The 14,781-nt window shown below is 47.9% G+C and overlaps 1 protein-coding gene across 5 annotated transcripts in view; it reads left to right on the top strand.

Annotated features, from left to right (window-relative positions):
- Nucleotides 1–6,808: 6,808 nt before the first annotated feature.
- Nucleotides 6,809–14,781, top strand: part of TMEM131L (transmembrane 131 like) — a 77,093-nt gene continuing 69,120 nt past the window's right edge. For 3 of the 5 annotated variants that reach the window (XM_064652278.1, XM_064652279.1, XM_064652280.1), the window contains exons 1-3: nucleotides 6,810–6,971; nucleotides 7,267–7,337; nucleotides 14,575–14,618. In XM_064652278.1, the coding sequence (XP_064508348.1) occupies nucleotides 6,848–6,971; nucleotides 7,267–7,337; nucleotides 14,575–14,618 (239 nt within the window). In that variant the 5' untranslated portion in view covers nucleotides 6,810–6,847. Of the gene's footprint in view, nucleotides 6,972–7,266; nucleotides 7,338–14,574; nucleotides 14,619–14,781 lie in introns of all 5 variants that reach the window. The other 2 variants (XM_064652281.1, XM_064652282.1) reach the window with 1 other exon arrangement.

Here is a 14,781-nt window from a genome sequence, read left to right on the forward strand (position 1 = left end):
TCAAGCCACATGGTAACTCTGCCATGGCTCATGCCATCTCCTTTTCCAGTCCATTGAGCTTTGCCAGCAGCTGCGCCCCGATGAAATACTGTGGTCTTATGAATGAGATGCAGCCTGTGAGACATGACATGACTCTCCAAGTGCTGCCAAGGTGTGCCCAGCTTCTACTGGACAGCATTTGTCATGCTGTGAAATCCTGTTTCACTGTTTTATTTCTAAACTCATTCAGGCACCATGGCTTTTTACAAAGCTGGTATCTATTGCTACAGACTGTCCTGTCAATCTACTTGTGGGCATCCTGTACCTGACTTGATCCATAGGGTCCTGTTTTACGTGGATCATTCCGATTTTTGTGTGGGTCTCCCTCTCCTTGTCATTCTCCGTGGTGGTGCAGAGGTTGCTGCCAGTGGCTGAGCACCAGGGGTTTTGCCAGGGAAGCCCTATGAGGCAGGAGAAGAAATTTGTGCCACTGCAGCTGGAGGATGCATGTGACCCTTCACTGCCCGAGTGAGGTGACATGGGTAGGGTCGACGCTTATTTTTGGGAGTCAAGGGAATGTTTTCCTCTTGCATTGAGATCTTACTTACTGATGCAGTTTAGCACTGTGGTTTTACAAATTACATGCCCTTGCCTAGAAACAGTGACAGGTGGGGTTGTACATTGAAAAATTAGTACCTGTCGGGAAAGCAGTTTTACTGATGCCTGTTTTGCTGCTCTTTCCCTTAGCTCGTAGGTAGTGTAGTTCTGCATTAAATGTTGCCTTTTGCTCAGTCCAGGGATGTGCAAACCACTTACACCGGCGCGGTGCCGCAGGACGGGAGAGTCGCAGAAGCTGGACCTCTCCTGGAGGCATGGCTGCTGTATCACCCCTTGTTTTTATTGTGCACGTTCCTACCGTTGTTTTCTTTTATTCATAACAGCTTAGGAACACACTTAGCAATGGCTTAGAAATCATTCCAGAATGAGAGAATAAATATGCATGGGTAAAAATCTCAAAGGCAGGAAAAAATTAGGGATGCTTTTCTTCCCCTTGGTCCAGGCATGACCTTCAGCAATAGAAACTCCATGTGTGCCCCAGATTTTCTGCTCCCCTACTTTTTCATGCCTAGGTGCTGCCAGGCTCTCAGAGCAGCGTGTCATGTTTTCTACATGATGCCATCACTTCAAACCGTGCAGTGAACTCATGGGTTTAGGGAGTCCAGCATCATTGTCTCTGAAGCTTTCAAAGCTTCGCTTTAGTTTTAAATGCCTCTTTAAGCACAGACAATGCTCCAACAGGCTTGCTGAAACTAAATGAAGCTTATAAAGCTTTGAACGCTATTGTAACATGGTGGGTCCCGCAGGAGACTGCAAAATCCCGCTGTGTGCAAGGATCCACCACGCTTTCAAGTGGATGCACTGTATGTGCTAAAAAATGTAGGCAGAGCAGGGCAAGGAAAGGACAGAGCATGTCAGCATATTTTTTTAATTACCTAGCATTTGATTGATACCACAATGGTAACATTGCTTTTTAAAATAAAAATGTTTACTATCCTTTCTTTAGTACACAGAGGAGTTTGGGATATATATATATGTATACTTGAGATTCCAGAGCAAGTGGCTTTTTTAAAATAGATTGCCTAACCATATTATTTTTCTTGTCAATCTTTCATAAACTGCATCATTATAATAACTTAATATTGTCCTACATTCATCAGGTCTTCTGTGTGATCATAAAACAAGCGAAGATGCTTGTTTTACCATGCAGATTTTTTCAATGAAAAATGCATGAGAAGGCAGCAAAGGAAAAAAGTAGGCCAGGTAAGTACCCTATTTTTCTGTCTGTGTTAAATCACAGCCTAGAAAGTCAAAGAGAGCTGGCAAAAATTCTGCTTGGAAACAAGAGCTTGATGTTTGTTATCCGCGGTAATGAGTACGGTGTCGTTAACAGCTTATTGGGGCAGTGCCGCTGCCTGTTCGCTTTCCCGTCCTCAGAGAGGCGATGGATGGGCTGCTGACCCAGATTGGGCGAGTTAAGACGAGAGCGATTCCTCCCTGACAAGCCCCAACAGTGACAACTGGTCATTAATTGTAAAAATTCTGCCAGTGTGTGGTTTTAGAAACAATTTGTACTTCTTTAATTACGCTGCCAGGGCGGGCTTTGTCCCAGACACTCTTATCAGGCCGAATTAGTCTTTTAAAGAATTAGGCTCAGCCCAGCTCGAGCTGCACTCACCATCTTTGCTAAAAATCTTTGCTAGGAATGGGGGGATGCAGTGGGGGAGCGCATGATGGTAATTGTCACCAGGAGGATGAGAGAAACTCTTGTTCCCGAAATGTTTTATTATTCTAATGATGCAGAGGGGCCCCAACAGAGATTGCAGCCCTGCTCCGCCAGGAGTTACACAAACACTGAGATGGAAGGAGAGTCCCTGCTCCCAGAACACTGTCTGGCTAAGCAAGGCAGCGGGGCAAATGCCAGGGAGAAAAGGGAGGGCTGCTTATCTTCAGTCGTCACAGAGGGAACTGAGCACAGACGTTTACGGCTGTACCCTGCCAGGTCCTCTCTCACTAATTTTTTTTTCCCCTCCCCTTTTTTTCACCCATGAGCTGCTCTTTGGGGAACACATAGTCCTATGGCAGAGGCTGGGGTGGGACTGAGCCCCTGGTGATCTGTCTGGTCACCTGGCAGTGGGTGTTTGAGGAAAGGCTGCCCCTTTGGTGAAGAATGAGCTAGCTGGGCAAGGAGATGACCCAAGTGAAGGCGTTAATCCCCTCTCCATCTCTCTTTGGGATTTGTAGCAAGCTGCACTTGCTGATAAGGCTGGCCCTGGGTGTGTGGGGTGGGTGTGGGTACGTACAGCCATGGGGCTGATAAAGCAGAACCTGGCAAGGGAGGGAGGCCACTGATGAGGGTGAGGAGAGGCCCTGAGCTCCACTGGAGCCTGATGCAGACGCCAGGATGGGCACATTCCAGCTCATACCAACTGGGCTTGTCACTGCCGATTTCCCAGCTGGGGATGGCAAAGCGAAGGTAACACTCCAGAGCAAGCTGACCACTTCCCTGAGGCTTTTATAAAAATATATCACCTTTGGTGCAGACCAGCTCTCAAACTGCATCTAATGGAAACATCTAAATAGATGACTTAACATTAAGCATTGACTGCATATAGTGCAATACATGACTGCAAATGAAATGATTGCATATTTCAACTAGGAAGGCTTCTGCTGGGCTCAGTTCCCCCAGAAATTACTTTTGCCTAGTGTTTCTGTGAAGTCTCACATCTTTTTTGAAAGGCAAATAGCTATTCCCATGCTGCAAGTAATGGGGATTTGTAATGGCATTTAGGGCTGGATTAATTTCTGTGTGCTTTATGATTTGCAGAAGTTTACAGCAGTATCTCCAGACTGCTGTAGGTAAAACTCAGCTCCTTTTCCTTGTAGTTCAAGGGCAAGGCAAACAATAAAAATAAATATTTCAGCAGCACATCCTAGTGCTGAAAAAACAAGTCAAAGATTTTAAAGTATGACAGCACAGGGATTTGTTTTGCATGAATAGTAAGTATGTGTACAGCCTCAAAAGAATCTTCTCTAGCTGGAAAACAGCATCATCAATAGGTCCGTGAGCTTTGGAAGACCACTGGCATATTTGCAGGTATCTGGGGGTTCTGCACAGTCCACACCAGGTTGACGTGCGGGACCATGCCCTCCCAGTGCGTTATCTGACAAGTTCTTCATCCAAATATTTTAGCGGTTGTTTGCTTTTCCAGGTTGAGTGGGGCTCTGAACTAGTCAGTAACTTCTGAGGAACAGAAGATTACCGTGGTAGCCCATCAAAGAGGGCCAGCAGGGACATGCTGACAGACTTTGTTTCCCCCTGCGCACCAAGCTCCTTCTCACCAGTACAGGTCTGCAGTGAGACTAGAGGAGTGAGGTTGCTCTAAGTAAAATGGAGCTGTGGCAGCGAGAAGATGGCAAATGTAGGTCGGATGCAGTTGGAAAGCTGGTGGTGGTGGTGCTGATGTGCGCGTAACCAGACGGTGAGAGATGTGTTGTTAGGAATGCCCAAGCTGCTTAAAGACGATGTGAGCAGAGAGCAGGGTTGCATTTCACATGCCAGCTCACTGCAGGCAGTGCTGTGGGTGAGGAGGAGCAACACAGCCCCTGTCATGCTGTAGAGAGAGGCAAAGCCTGCCTGGGGGAGTGTGGGGCCGGCACCCACTGAGCATGGCTGAGAGAAGAATGGGGCAGAAGAATAGAGCCTTACCTGAGAGGAAAAGCTTCACCCTCTGCTTCCCTCCTGTTCTGCCCACCCAGCATCGTCCCTGACCTGTTCTCCCCTGTGCTTTCAGTGGTTGGTGACAGCTCTCCAGGTTTACCTGGGGCTGGCTGAGGAGCATTTCCATGTATATAGCAGTAGGTATGTTTCATTTCATCTCACATATAAAGAACAGTCCCAGGCATTTTTTGCTGGTAAAGAGATGCACAGAGGCACAAGAGCAGGAATGTAATTAGGTTGCTTGCTCCCATCTGATGTCTCTTACACAACATGTATCTGCCCATCTGATTGCAACGTCTGCATTATGGCCCTGATTTCCTCCCAGTCCTGCCTGTTGCATCTGTAAAAGCCTTCAGAAAGCAAAGTGTTCAGCTGTGCCGTTTAGTTGAGATGCCTCTACCATGGCTGCAGAACGCCTCATTCCCCCTGCTGCCCAGCCCTTTCCAAAGCTGTGAACATGCCCCTTTCCATGGGGAAGGGGGAACTGTCTCCCAGGTGAACCTTGTCCCAGCCTGGACTGCAGTTTAGACCACTTCTCTCGCCTAACATTTTTAAACCTGCTTAGCTAAACCAAGACTGTCTAGGAGAGTTTCCCTCTAAAGTGCTACCTATGACCAGCCAGACACCCTAAAATGCAGTTGACTTTTAGACTCAGACAGGCAAATAATCATCAGCTCATGCTGGTATTGCTTTTTAAAAACTTGGCAAGAAAAAGCTAATAAGTTAAAATAATGCCAGTCTACAGCTCTAATGGTATTCGAACTGGGACCAGTTGCAGCAGTGATAAGAACAGTTCCCTGTTGAATGCACAGCATGTTTATGGTGCCACACAGCCCTTGAGTGGGGTTGTCATACAGAGTTTATGCCATTATAATCCTCTTTTTCTCTAAAGCAGCTATTTAAGCACCTGTCCAAGCATAGATGCATGTTTGTAGACAGAGAAAGATCCAACCATTCCTATTTTGAAAGGCTCTGTTTCTCTGCAAGCCCCAGGGTGCTCTGGGGCAGAGGCAGAGGGGTGCCACGGTGTTCTGCCCACATGTGGGAAAGCCCATGCAATGAGATTAGAGATGGGGGGACAGGGTGGAAAACAAAAGACCCATCTAACTGGCAGAGAGCAGAAAAAAGGAGAAAAGAGAAGAAAGCAAGAGGAGGATGTGAGCAGGAGACAAGGCTACATTGCTATATGTGGGCTGTTGTGCAACATTGAGTGCCAAATTCTCCTTTAGGGAAGGGGTCATCACTATGATTGTGGAGACCCATCCACACCTGCAGTCAAATCTGGATGGCCTCTGGGTGTGAAAAGCTTTTACAACCACTGAGCAGAGAGGGCATTGCGCAGCTGACCCACTGCTAATGGGGACCAAGGTCCCAAATGCGTTGTCTCAGTTCAGGGCTAAAAATGGGGTTTGTCATTTATTTGGCTTTATTTATGAGCCTTTGGTGAGCAAGCCCCATGTTGCCAGTGTTTGTGTGAGTTACTATGAGCGATTGGTAAGGAGAGAACCAGACACCATTTTGGGGTTGTGAAAAGCTTGTTAGCAGAGTATTTGCTTTCTTTTTCTCCTCAAGGTTTGCAGAACTAATTTAACTACTGTTGTTTCCTGTAATTGAAGCATTTGAGGGTTTATGTTTTTTTGAACAAAAGAGACAAGTGCTTTAAAATACGATTAGAAGGCTGCGTGAGATGCACGTGTAAACTGCATGACCCACACAGCTATCTCTGGGATCTATTCTACACTTCTGTTTTATAAACACCCTGTGATTCCCTGAGAGACCCAACAGGCACCATAACAGTTGCTTAAAACCAAAATGGATTTGAACAGCAGCAGCTATCCTCCAACACACAGCGCTGCCAAGGAAAGACAAATTAACCCTTTGGTTAACACCTTATTGGTGGCAGAGCACTGGAACAGGCTGCCCAGGGAGATTGTGGAGTCTTCCTCTCTCGAAACATTTAAGACCCACCAGGATGCGTTCCTGTGTCACCTGCTCTAGTTGACCCTGCCTTAGCGGGGGGGTTGGACTAGATGATCTCCAGAAGGCCCTTCCAACCCTAACAGTTCTGTGTCATCTGCACTAGGGCCACCAGATCTGGGAGACTTTGGTTGTCTTTTTTCCCCTCACCCCTCTCTTCCCAGCTGCGCTCTCCCTCCCCCCTTCGTACTGCGTCACGGTTTTCTCCCTTCTCTCTTTTCATGCTTTTTTTCCCCTAAAAATCACGGGGAGCGCCGAGCCCTGGCGAGGTGACACCCGGCACGGGCACTAAGGGTCGGCGGGCGGGAGACTGGGGGGTTCGCGGTCCGACTGCACGGTCGCGGTAACAAGAGCGATTTGGCATCGCATTTCCACGACGCCTCCCGCATGTCCCTCTTGCTTTGCGGGCAGTGTGTGGGGGGGAGTGGCTCGGGCGCCCCCGGCAGCGCGGCTCGGAGGGGCGGGAATGATGCTGCCGCGCCATGTGCGCGGCGCTGCGGGCGGGGCGGGGCGGGCGCAGCCGCGCTGCGGGCGGGGGCGGTGCCCGGTGCCCGCGGAGCCACCCCCGCCGCCCGCCCGCCCCGCCCCAGCCGCAGCTCGGCGCGGCTCGGCATGGCGGGGCTGCGCTTCCCGCAGCACGGCGGCTACTGCCGCGCGGCCGCGGCCATGAACCTCCTGCTCGGCGTCTTCCACGTCCTCCTGCCCTGCTTTCGCCCCGGGGAGGCGCAGGGACAAGGTGAGGGCGCCGGCGGGGTGAGGCGGGGCGGGGGGGTGCCGGCGCTGCCCGCTCCGGGCTGGCGAGCGGGGCCGCCGCCCCCGCCGCCGTCCCTCGGGCGGCTGCCGCGGTGGCAGCCCGGGGACACAAAGGGAGCCGGGACGTGGCTCACCCCTGCCCCCCCCTCCTCAATTCCCTTCCTGCCGGCCCCGCGGTGCCCGGCCCGCCCCGGCGCGGGGAGCCCCGAGCCGCCGCCTGCGGGCTTCGGCCGCTCGCCCCCCGCCCATCCGCAGTTTCTCTCTCTCTGTCCCCGCAGCCATCGAGCCCATCCCCGGCGTGGTGGAGCTGTGGCAGGCCGAGGACGGGGAGCTCCTGCTGCCCGCCCAGGTGAGGGGGCGCGGGGGGTGGGGACGGTGGTGGGTCCGGGGGCCCATGCGGGGCTGTGCCGGGGGTGTTGGGGCCCGGGGGGCGGGCACGGGGCTGGCGGGGCGGGGGCGGCCTCGCCTGCTGCTGTCACGGCGCAGCCCCGTCCCCGCGGCCCCCCCACCCCGCGCCATCGGCGTGGTTGTTCGGCTTCATTTATTTTCTGTTTTGGTTTGTGTTTTTTTTTTCCCCTCTGTATCTTTATTTTTTTTTAATAACTAGGGCGTTTGTGCTCGGAACGCACTAGATGTGACTATCGTGAATATGCACATGTTTATATCTTAGGCCTGTTCAGGTGAAGCCATTTTACCCCCCGAAATGACACATCATTTATGGTGCCGTTCCTCTCGCCCTAGCGCATTTTTTTCTCTTTAGCCGTTTTCCTTGGAAACTATCAAGATTTGATACATTCTGTGTTGGCGAGAGGGACAAATATAGTACAATGCCCGGCGGGGCTGGTGAGCGAGGAGTGGCGCTGGAAGCGGGGTCTGGAGTTAATGGTATTTGAGGCAGTCATTTAACTCGCACTGACGGACTCTGCCATATGTTGAGCTGGGCCTTCTAGACTTCAAGGCACCAGGCTCATAAACGGGAAGGAGCAGTCCTTAGGGACATCATCTTATATGAGGGGCAAAAGAGGGTAACTTATTTGTCTTAAGCCAATATATAATTCTCTGTTTAGCGCTCAGCTGATGATAACCGCAAATGTAAGGAAAAATAGCAGAAGTGCTGTTTCTTTCCTCAGCCAGCTAACAATCGATGCTGCTTACCGGGGCTCAGCATTTTATACTGTCGTGTTATGAAAGTATTAGCTGCTGTATGTCTCAATAATTTTATAAAATACATATATTGCACTGTTCAGAATTTGCCTGGTGCAGATGTAGTAGCTAAAGGAAGGTGTAGAGTCACTGTGCCTAGAGATGCTTAAGGAACTCGACCTTTTGCTTCTGGGTTCTTTACCTTGAAGACATTAAGATGCATTAGATGTAGAATCGTGTAATGTAGTCATTTATAGTCACTTCTCATAGTGAAGCTGCAACTGAGTGATGATGACGTGATGTTTACTTCCTGAGGAGATTAGGTCCTCTTGGAAAACACTTTGTTCTTGAGCATCCTCATAAAAATAAGCTTTAGCTCAGCTAAAGGAAAACCAGGCGTGAATGACCTGTTAACTTGGCATGGTTGAACATATGGTCTCTCTAAGTCCTTGCAGCAGTCGAAGACCAAGCTGAGGCTGCTGCTCCTCCACCATTTCTGTGGATGCTACGTTAGGTGTGCAGGAAAGAAAGCAGATCTTCTGGCTTCAGCTGTGACAGAGTGAGAAGTAAAAATTGTGATAGGCTTGCTGAAATAAAAGGTAGATGTTAAAAGCCAGTTAAGCCAGTCTCTGTGTATTAGCGGTGCATTGTCTCTTTTGCATGGGCTTCCCCTCTGAGCTTGAGGTCTGCAGCACCATCTGATGCATCGGTGGCTTCTCAAGCTGAAGCAGAAGGGCCTGGGTTCCTCAAACAGGTTTTAAGATCAAAATTTGGTTACAGGCCCAGCCCTGATGCCTGATTTTCTGTTACCGCGTGGGCTTGGGCTTTACCCAGCGCTTGTTGGACGTGGGTCCTGTGGCCACATTTGAAACCACCTTTTCCAGTTGTTGTGGGGAGGAGGAAAGGAGGCCTCCCTTTGTCTCTGCAGATTTGGCAAGGGACCCTTTCAACACTGCTTTCATGGAGTGGTGGCACTGATCTGCAGTGACTGGTCACGGCTCTTCTCTGGGGGCCTGAGGAGTCAAGGGCTGCTCACCCAGCCATGATCCCCTGCTGTGCCTGTGAGGTCCTGAAGGTGCTTCAGCATCCTTGTCCTCCTCGGTCACCGTTCTGGGTTAGTGAGGGGCATCAGCAGAGAAGCCAGCATCAGCTCCTGAGATATGGAAAATCGCATTGTCTGTTAACTTCTGGTTGCCCTTTCTTTGTTAGAGGGATGCCTAAACTTGCAAGAGGTTTATTGCTTGTTGGTCTCCACATTCCACTAAAAAAAATGGTCTGACTTACTGCTACAAGGAGGTTGTCCTTATCCTCTTCCTTGCAGGAGCAGACTTTCTTAGTTAAACCCTTGATGAGGCTTGTTGCCCACTGTTCATGTATCACAGCAATGGTGATGCAATGGTGAGGGTCTGGTAAGAGGAAGAATGTCCTTGCTTTTGAGTGGATAATAAATGTTGTTTGGTAGGGAGTATCCAAGGGTTGCTTCATTCGTGTGTTTGAAGACAGGTCTTGGGCAAGACTGGGAATGGGAAATGTCCTGACCCCTTGATTTAGTTCTTCCCATTCCCTTTTGGAAGGAGTTTGGCACAGGCGAGTGAGGATTTTGCCTGCAGAAGTGAAAAATTCAGCGAAGGAACCATGCATATTCTTCTCCTAAAGCACCTCCCTCCCACCACTCTCAGCAGGAATATGGATTAGGTTGCCCTGTCTGCCAGCCCTTTTGCCTGTTTCTGGCGGGTTACCAATGCTGTCTGATGGATGTTTTTCTCTTTCTGTCATGGCTTTACACTATTATCTTATTTTCCATGCATCATCAGCTGCCTGCCTGTGACAGAGCAGTTTTGAGCATTCCTTGCTGCCTGCAGAATTTGGGGATGAAAGTTGGATGGATTGGTAACCCATTCAGCCATCCGGTTGCCTGCACATGCTTTTGTTCCAAGAGCATGTAGTGAATAAAGACATCGTGTTAAGGGGCGAGGGAGGGAAACAAAGCGTTTTAATATTTGTAGTTGCTTTCTAGGCCTTTCACAGCATCGCTTTGTCTACGTGAGCTGCATGAATTTGCATGCTGGAGCGCAGCCGCCCAGGGCCCCCGTGCCTCCACCCCGGTTGGTCGTTCTACCTTCTGTTTCCTCTTGCTTGCCTTTCATTGTTTCTGCTTCTCGTGTGCCCCCTCCCAGCTTCCCTCTTAACGTGTATTTGTGCTTTTTCTTTTTTTTCCCTCTCATGCTTGTGATCATTTGATTTCAGCTTCCTCTGAAGCCTGCAGAGCTGTTTGGGGATGGCTCACCTACTGCTCTTGCTCCGCAGCTGAGCCCGAAGGGTGCCTGGAGCATTGCAGTTGGTGAGGGTGTGCGTGGGCTTGTGTGCTGGAGCTGAGGGGGAGCTGGCTGTATCTAGCCTGCTGACAGTCTTCCACTGGTCTGCAGCTTCCTCCAGCATTTTAATGTTTTTTCCTGGGTTCCCTTTTTAGCTCTGAGACCAGCTGGTTTTCCCAGTCAGATGTGCTGTCTGCATTCCCTTGTGCCCAGTTCTTCTTTCTTGTTGAAGGTGGTGTGAAGTATGGGGTAACCACAGAGCACCCACGTACCTTGCTCTTCTCCTCCTTGGCCTTAACCTCCTTTTTACAGCAAACATCCCTGGGACGGGCAGCTGGATTTTTCTTTTTTTTTTTTTCCCCCCTGTCATTTGTCTTTAGTGTGGAAAAATATAAAGACTTGCCTGCTCTGATGGTTGGGAGATGCATGGAAAACGAGTGGGATTTTGACATGGAAAATCTCAAGTGCGAGAGGCTTGATTAGAGCAGTTGTGGTTTTTATTCGGACTCCTTGTAATTTTGTGGTTTTGCATGTTTGTTTGTAACTTTTTAATGCTTACTTAACTAAAATGTTTGGGAGAAAAGCTCCTTCATGTGAGACTTGACACCCAAGCCCTTCACCATTTAAGGCTGAAAAAGCTCTAAATATAAAGAGCCAGGTTGTAGCACTTCACTGCAAAGCTGAAAGGCAGTTAGTTATTTTTTTTTTTTTTCCAAAAAGGAGAGGAAAGAGAACAAGGAAAAGCACAGTAAGGGTATCTGACCTGTCATCTCCATGAGTGTATGACAGGAGAAGCACAAATGCCACTTGTTGTTCATGATGGACACCACTTGAAAGAGGTATTGGAGAGTCATAGTTGAGTGTTTCTGTCTGTCAGAAACCATGTAGGTGGTTACTGTGAGCATCTGAAGGCAGGGGCAGGCAGTTTGAGTACCTGCAGAGCAGGACATTCAGTGCTTTCAGCCCCTTCATTTTCGAGGGAGGAACTACTTTAAAATGAGGTAATGAAGGTTAAGTTGTGGTTCTTGTTATCGCGATTGAAAATGACAGTAAGTCATCAAAAGCAACATATATTTTGGTGTCAGTGCCATGTCTGACTGATGTGATGGGTTTTCTATTGCTCCTGCATTGTTGCATGTAGGAGATGAGAGAGATCTTTCATTAGAGGAACACCTTGTGAATGTTTCAGTTTGCTTGCAGATACTAAGGAGATTACAATGACTGTTTCAGTTTACTGTGACAGTGTTTCAGGTATTTGAATTTTGGAGAAAGATACTGCAATATTTACTGTATCATACTTGTTATAGATACTGGGCAAATACCGAGCTGCTGCCTGGGTTGTCACTTCCAAGATTCTGCTTGGTTCTGAAAGATTGTTTTATTATTTTTTCCTTCTTCCCAGTAGTAGCGACTTGTCTTCAGTTCCTGTTCTTCAGTGCAGCTCAGGGGCTAATAAGGTTAATTGTTGTACTGGTTTCGAAAGCTGATGAAGACCTTGATCTTACATGTGCATCTGAGATACGCGGCACTGCAGTATGTCATTAACGGAGGTGCATCCCATCAGCTATGCACAAATTAAATGTACAGAGTCACCTACTTCAAAGCAGGGTTTGTCTGAAGGCACACAATTTGTGTGTAAGCCTGAGACAAACTTGGGGTGGGAATTGTGTTCCTCTTTGGGCTGTTAAAAGGCTCCTCCAGATTTCCAGCTGAGCTTCTGGGTGGTGCTGATAGGACCTGGGGCTGGTTGGCCATGCAGATTATGCAGAAGCTGTCAGCCCAGGCACTTGTGACTTGTGTGACACAAGAGGGGCGCTTGCAGGGGCTTTCTAGCACAAGATAAGCACCTGCCCGTATTCAGGATGGGGTTTGGAGGAAGGGGATTTTTTTCCTATCATAGATAGACTGCTGAGACCTACATTTTATCTTCAGGAGGTGGTCCCTTCCTCCTATCCCCCTGTAGTCTGAGAAAGCTTGCTTTTTTTTCTGTGTTGTTTTTTTTTTTTTTTTAATCCTCAGTGTAAGCATACATATAGCCTGTGGCATGTAGAGGAGTGAAGATAGAAAGCTGGACATGGGTCTCTATGTGCTCAGAGTCGAGGGTGATTTAAAAAATTTTTTTCTTCTTGCACAATTGAGATTTTGTTCCATGGCTACACTGTAGATTAGGAAGGTTTACCTCATTGTTGCTTGGGAAAAAGCAAAGAGGAGAAATGGTAAGGTGGCTAGTGTTAAGAGTGAGCACTATGTAATGACACAGATCCAGGTTTCTGATGCCTGGCAGATTGTAAGCCATTTAAAGGAGGAGTAAAGCCATTTAAAATGAGGATAGCTTGCCAGCCCGCTGTGGCAGAGAAGCTGTTTCTGGAAGAGGTGGGTGAGGAGTCCTCTAGTTCTGCTTGGTATTGTACTGAGGTCCTAGAAGTAGGAAAGGATCTTGGAGAAGCTGGAGAACATGCCGGGTTTGTATTGTGCCATACTGGTAGAGTCTAACAGCAAGGCTTAGCAAGGTCTTCATGAGGGCCAGGTATTAGGACCTCTAGATAGGAGTGTGCTGAAGTGTTGTGATGTGCTGCAGATCCTGGACAATTAATGTGGTGTCTCCAACCTCTGGGCAGGCGTACAGAGAGATTGTCAAGTCCTCAAATTAACTTGTACTTCCCTGTCAGTCTTGTTCCAGATTTGGTTATGGTATGGTAGAGGCTGTGCTACTTGTCTTCTATGAGCTGCTTGTGACAAAAGATGGAAGTGCAGATGCATTTGGTAGCCTTTGGCAAGATCTGTGTTAATATTAGCCATAAGGTCATTTTTTTTAGCCACAGTAATGTTAATTTTAATATTAATATTAACCATATTTACTGCCTTAGTGTGGTTGTAATTTTTCTCCCCCTTATGCAGTTCAGGTCTTCAGAAATCCTGCTGGCTGTCCCATTCAGTAGACAGAGAGGGCTGCCTGATCTACTTTCTGAAGATTGTAGAAAGATGTTTACTGTTTACAGCTTATTTTTTTTTCCAGTATGTAGTGAAAATAGGAGGTGGAGTTAAAGCTGGTGGCTTGGGGCCTGTTCCATGAAATGCTTTGGTGGGAAACGTGTAGGAAGGGTGGTGGAAAGTACACTCTTTTAATTTTAAAAGGGTTTTTTTTCCCCTGCCTTTCAATTGCTGAGGTCTGTAGCTTGTATCTTGTGGAACCATCACCTGAAGAAGCTGGGAAAACTCACCAGCTGCTCCTGGCAGGATGACTGTGACCTCTTCCTGAAAAATGTTAATCTCCCTTAAAGTTATCCCTGGTTTCATCAGCGGGGGTTCAGGGGCTGTAACACACTTCGAGTTGTACCTAAAGCTTTCCTGGAGATCTTGGCCAGTTCAGAGCAGCTACCTCCTTGTTTTAAATGGATTTCCTGCAGGGAGCTCATTGAACCAACACTTGAGTTCATTTCTGTAGACAGCTCAAAGTGGTTCATGGTAAACTGCAAGCTGGCACAGTTCAGCTGCATGTCTTGAAAATTACCTGAGTCCAGCAACTGAGCTAAGATGATGTGTTCAAAGCTTGTGGTCTCTTATGATTTCTGTATGTGCTGCTTATCAGTTGCTGCTAATCAGTGATAAGATCTAGCTTTGGGACCTTGCTGTGCCCGTTGGAATGTGGTACTTTGCCTTTGACATTAACAGGTGATCTGCATTTGAAGGCATTCTGCATCCTATTTCCTCAGGTACTGGCTAATGAAATTTACTGCTGGCGACAGATAATTAGAAAGTGGAGGAGCTAGGCTCCCTGTAGTTTGAGGACACTTGTTGGTTTTAGATTGAAAATCTGTATGTGAGCAGATTTTGTATAGATGCATTTGCATAAATGGAAAATGAGTCTGTTCAATCAGCATTTGGGAAAAAACAGCAGAACAACCATGTTAGGACACCTTTTGTCTTGGCAAAATGAGCTGAAACTTCAAATGGGATGTCCAGCGACCACCTTACTTGAATCATAAAAGAATCGCTGTAGGAATTTTACATTCTGAATTTGTTTTGCAAGGGAGTCATATGAGAATCCATTCTCTGAAGGAGTTAAAAATGATAACGTAGCATGTCACAATTCTGAGATTCTTACATAGTATTTTCTCTGTTTGTCAGGCTGATTCGGAGGAGGATGTGGAAGAGCATCCGCAAGAGCAAAGGTAAGCAAAACTCAAGTGAAAACAAGAGTATTGAAGCTCATTTTGATTTTGAGTTTAGGAATTACCAAAGTGTAATTGGGCAGACTACTAAAAATTACTTTTTCTCCTGCCTGTTAAGTAGATTTTTTTTCTTCTGACCTTTGATTTTCTCAACTTAATGTTA

Source organism: Pseudopipra pipra, chromosome 4, assembly GCF_036250125.1.
Source record: "Pseudopipra pipra isolate bDixPip1 chromosome 4, bDixPip1.hap1, whole genome shotgun sequence".
NCBI classification, from domain to species: Eukaryota; Metazoa; Chordata; class Aves; order Passeriformes; family Pipridae; genus Pseudopipra; species Pseudopipra pipra.